The following is a 3,103-nucleotide window of genomic DNA, read 5'->3' on the forward strand; positions in this document are numbered from 1 at the left end:
AATGACACTATTATAGAATACAAAATATTCAGATTCGGCAACTTTGTTTTTTTATTTTTAGGTTATATAAATTAGGTTAATAAATGTTGTGACGCCAATTACATCAATAAGAAGATGCATAAAAATCAAGTTGGCCAAAGCTTGAAAACATTTGGTTTCAGGTAATTTTTTGACAGGTTTTGTAGGCGCAACAGAAATGGGCTTTGCAACTAACACACTTTAGAACCTGCAAACTATTATGACAGGCTCTGGTCTACGCTGTGAAACACACACACCTTATTGATGTTCCTTGTGTTATTTACTGCTGCTTTTCTGTTCGAAAGACATGACTGCTCGATCAGCTTGCAGATGTACACAGCTTGTTTATCTTGATAGATATTGTACCTGAACATAGATATAACCCAGCAGTCATCACTGCATATCTAGATGACAAAAGTACCAAATAAATTATTTATTAAATTATTCATTAAAGTTTTTGTAAAATAAAAAAATATTTTTGTTACAGACTGCTGCCAACTATTTTACCAAAATATTTTTTAAAAATGCAAACCATTTTGGAGATGAGTTTACCTTTTCAAGGCCTTCTATAACAAATGGCACTGCTTGAAATTTAATGTCAAAATTTGCAAGAGCCTGTTCTACAACTAACTCATTGTTGGAGGGCCCACTTTTCTCTATGAGCCCCCTAAACCCACGGGCCCCTGTGCGACTGCACTATATATATTTGTGCCCCTGTGCGACTGCACTATATATATTTGTGCCCCTGCTGCTCGCATTTCCAACACATTCTTATTTTTTACATCAGTAATTTTTGTAACCACATGAGTTTTCAATCAGGATGGTCAAAGGTTAAAGTCTTAAAATCTGGAAACATTAATATTACAGATTGAGTCTATGTAGTTCACATCCCCAAGGAGATCTTTAAAAATCTGTAATAAATCAATCCCTTCCTAACTATTCATTTCCTAAAAGGAATGATATTTGGTAAGTTCAGCTGCGCTTAAAATAAACTACAGGCTAAATTCTGCATTTTACTGAGGGCCCATCGGGTTCCCTTGGGGTCCTGGAATTCTTTGGGGACCAGCATGTTAGTTCAGCACCAGTGTCTCCTCCCAGCATGAGGTAACGCCCTCTGCCATGAAGATAAAGTCTGTTGCTCTCTGCTCTGTCCGCGCACAGTTAGCAGTTGATGAACTCATCTCTTTATTCCCGTCCAGTCTCAGCTCCCTGCGCCCATGTTTTGAGCCCGCTGCAGTTGGAGACAGTTCACCATGTCCACCGGGTCTCTCAGCGATGTCGACGACGAGCTCCTGGACGGCATCCTCAAGTTTGGCTCCTCCGGCAAAGACTCCAACGAGAGTACGGAAGAGAGCTCCAACTGTGAGGGCACATGCGCCAACGACGCGCCGGGAAAGAAACGGAAGACTGCGTCCCGGAAAACGGCGCCCAAGGGTGTGGCACAGCAGGAGGGCAAGCATGTGCAAAGGAACGCGGCCAACGCGCGCGAGAGAGCCAGGATGCGCGTGCTGTCCAAAGCTTTCTCCCGGCTGAAGACCACCTTACCCTGGGTACCGGCCGACACCAAGCTCTCCAAACTGGACACTCTGCGCTTGGCATCCAGCTACATCGCGCACCTCCGGCAGATACTGGCCAACGACAAATATGAAAACGGATATATCCACCCCGTTAACCTGGTAAGACTTCTACTCAAAGTTTACATACGTTACAGAAAAAAAATCTGCGTAAGGTTTTAAAGTTCTGAAAATGCATGCCGAATTGAATTTCGTTAGATTCACTATGTGCTAAATATAATTTCAACCCCTGCTTGTTTTTATTTAAGGTTACACCACTGACATTTTTAGATTTATTAGGATTTTAAACAGGTCTTCTGGTAGGCCTCATGCCTGCTACCAAGGTGACAGATGAGGGTAATAGCTTTATGCAGCAGGTGCACGAGAGGGTAAAAACAGCAATTTCTCATTATGCCGACTGTTTTTTAGGCAAAACTAAAAACAAACAAACAAAAAACAACTGAAAAACATCACCTTTTGTTAAGTATTATGCTGTGATCACAAATTATGTAGGCCTGGGCCTGATGCAGCAGGAAACTTTGTCCTTAAAAGTTTAAACGAAAATAGCTTAAATAATTGTGCTATATATAAAATATAATTATAGACCTCTAGATAATCCATTTAAATGTTTATATCAGAAACAAAAAAATCGATTAGAAAAAAATAAGCAAATCTGGTGATAGTCCATTTCTGCCAGATATTAATTATGTTCACCTGGTGTTCGCAGATGATAAATTGACATATCATGGGTCTGAGTTATTATTATTATTATTATTATTATTATTATTATTATTATTATTGCTATGATTCAATCGCGATAAATTAACGCTCTAATGGGTCCTGACTGTATTTCCCTCCACAGACGTGGCCTTTCATGGTTGCAGGTAAGCCGGAGAACGATTTGAAGGAGATGCTCAGCTCTACGAGGTTATGTGGAACAACAGCGTCATGACCAAAGCAAGCGGACAATCATTTTCCAAGAATGACATAAAAAGGACCGTGACAGACATGCACGTCTCATCTCCGCAGACTTTGAGTGGGAATAACGGAGAGAGAGTCTCTCCTTCATTCCTGTAAATTTTATTTAAATGCATTCTGTCGCCTGTTGTTGTCTTTGCTGGTTCAAAGATAAAATGCGTGCTTTAAATTGCTTTTTTAAAAAATACTCTGCAGACGCATTTTTTTTTACTCATGCAGGCCTGTTTTGGTTGCTGCATTATGATGGATGGATGTGCACATGAAAAGTGTCCACTGTCTCAAATGGTTGTACAGATTACATGTATATAAAATATATTTGTATCACTTTTACACTGTGTGTACTGAATGTTTATTATTATTATTATAATTATTATTGTGGTTAATTGTTTTGTTTCTGTGTGTGGGCCAGTGCTTTGACCTAATAACCCCTGTTATCACTCCACTCCTCCAGAATAGCAGAACCTGAGCACCAACGAAGCGGCAGAGCAGATAAGTGTCTCTCTGTTGTTTCTAAAAGATAACAGTGAACATGGTTGTCATTACATAAACAGACT

General features: G+C 39.8%; 1 protein-coding gene across 1 annotated transcript; it reads left to right on the top strand.

The window, feature by feature from the left end:
* The first annotated feature begins 1,158 nt into the window (after nucleotides 1-1,158).
* Nucleotides 1,159-2,879, top strand: tcf21 (transcription factor 21). The gene is made up of 2 exons (XM_042503738.2): nucleotides 1,159-1,694; nucleotides 2,434-2,879. Exons 1-2 carry the CDS (start codon nucleotides 1,272-1,274, stop codon nucleotides 2,521-2,523), a joined length of 513 nt encoding a protein of 170 aa, XP_042359672.1. The 5' UTR covers nucleotides 1,159-1,271; the 3' UTR covers nucleotides 2,524-2,879.
* The last annotated feature ends 224 nt before the right edge of the window (nucleotides 2,880-3,103 follow it).

Source organism: Plectropomus leopardus, chromosome 16, assembly GCF_026936395.1.
Source record: "Plectropomus leopardus strain MGB_pleo_1.0 chromosome 16, ASM2693639v1, whole genome shotgun sequence".
Taxonomy (NCBI): Eukaryota; Metazoa; Chordata; class Actinopteri; order Perciformes; family Serranidae; genus Plectropomus; species Plectropomus leopardus.

Bases quoted from the DNA above. Each gene is read 5' to 3' on its own strand.
- tcf21 (XM_042503738.2), top strand. From the start codon at position 1,272: ATGTCCACCGGGTCTCTCAGCGATGTCGACGACGAGCTCCTGGACGGC. The intron at 1,695-2,433 runs GTAAGACTTCTA...TTCCCTCCACAG, and splicing joins ATATCCACCCCGTTAACCTG to ACGTGGCCTTTCATGGTTGC.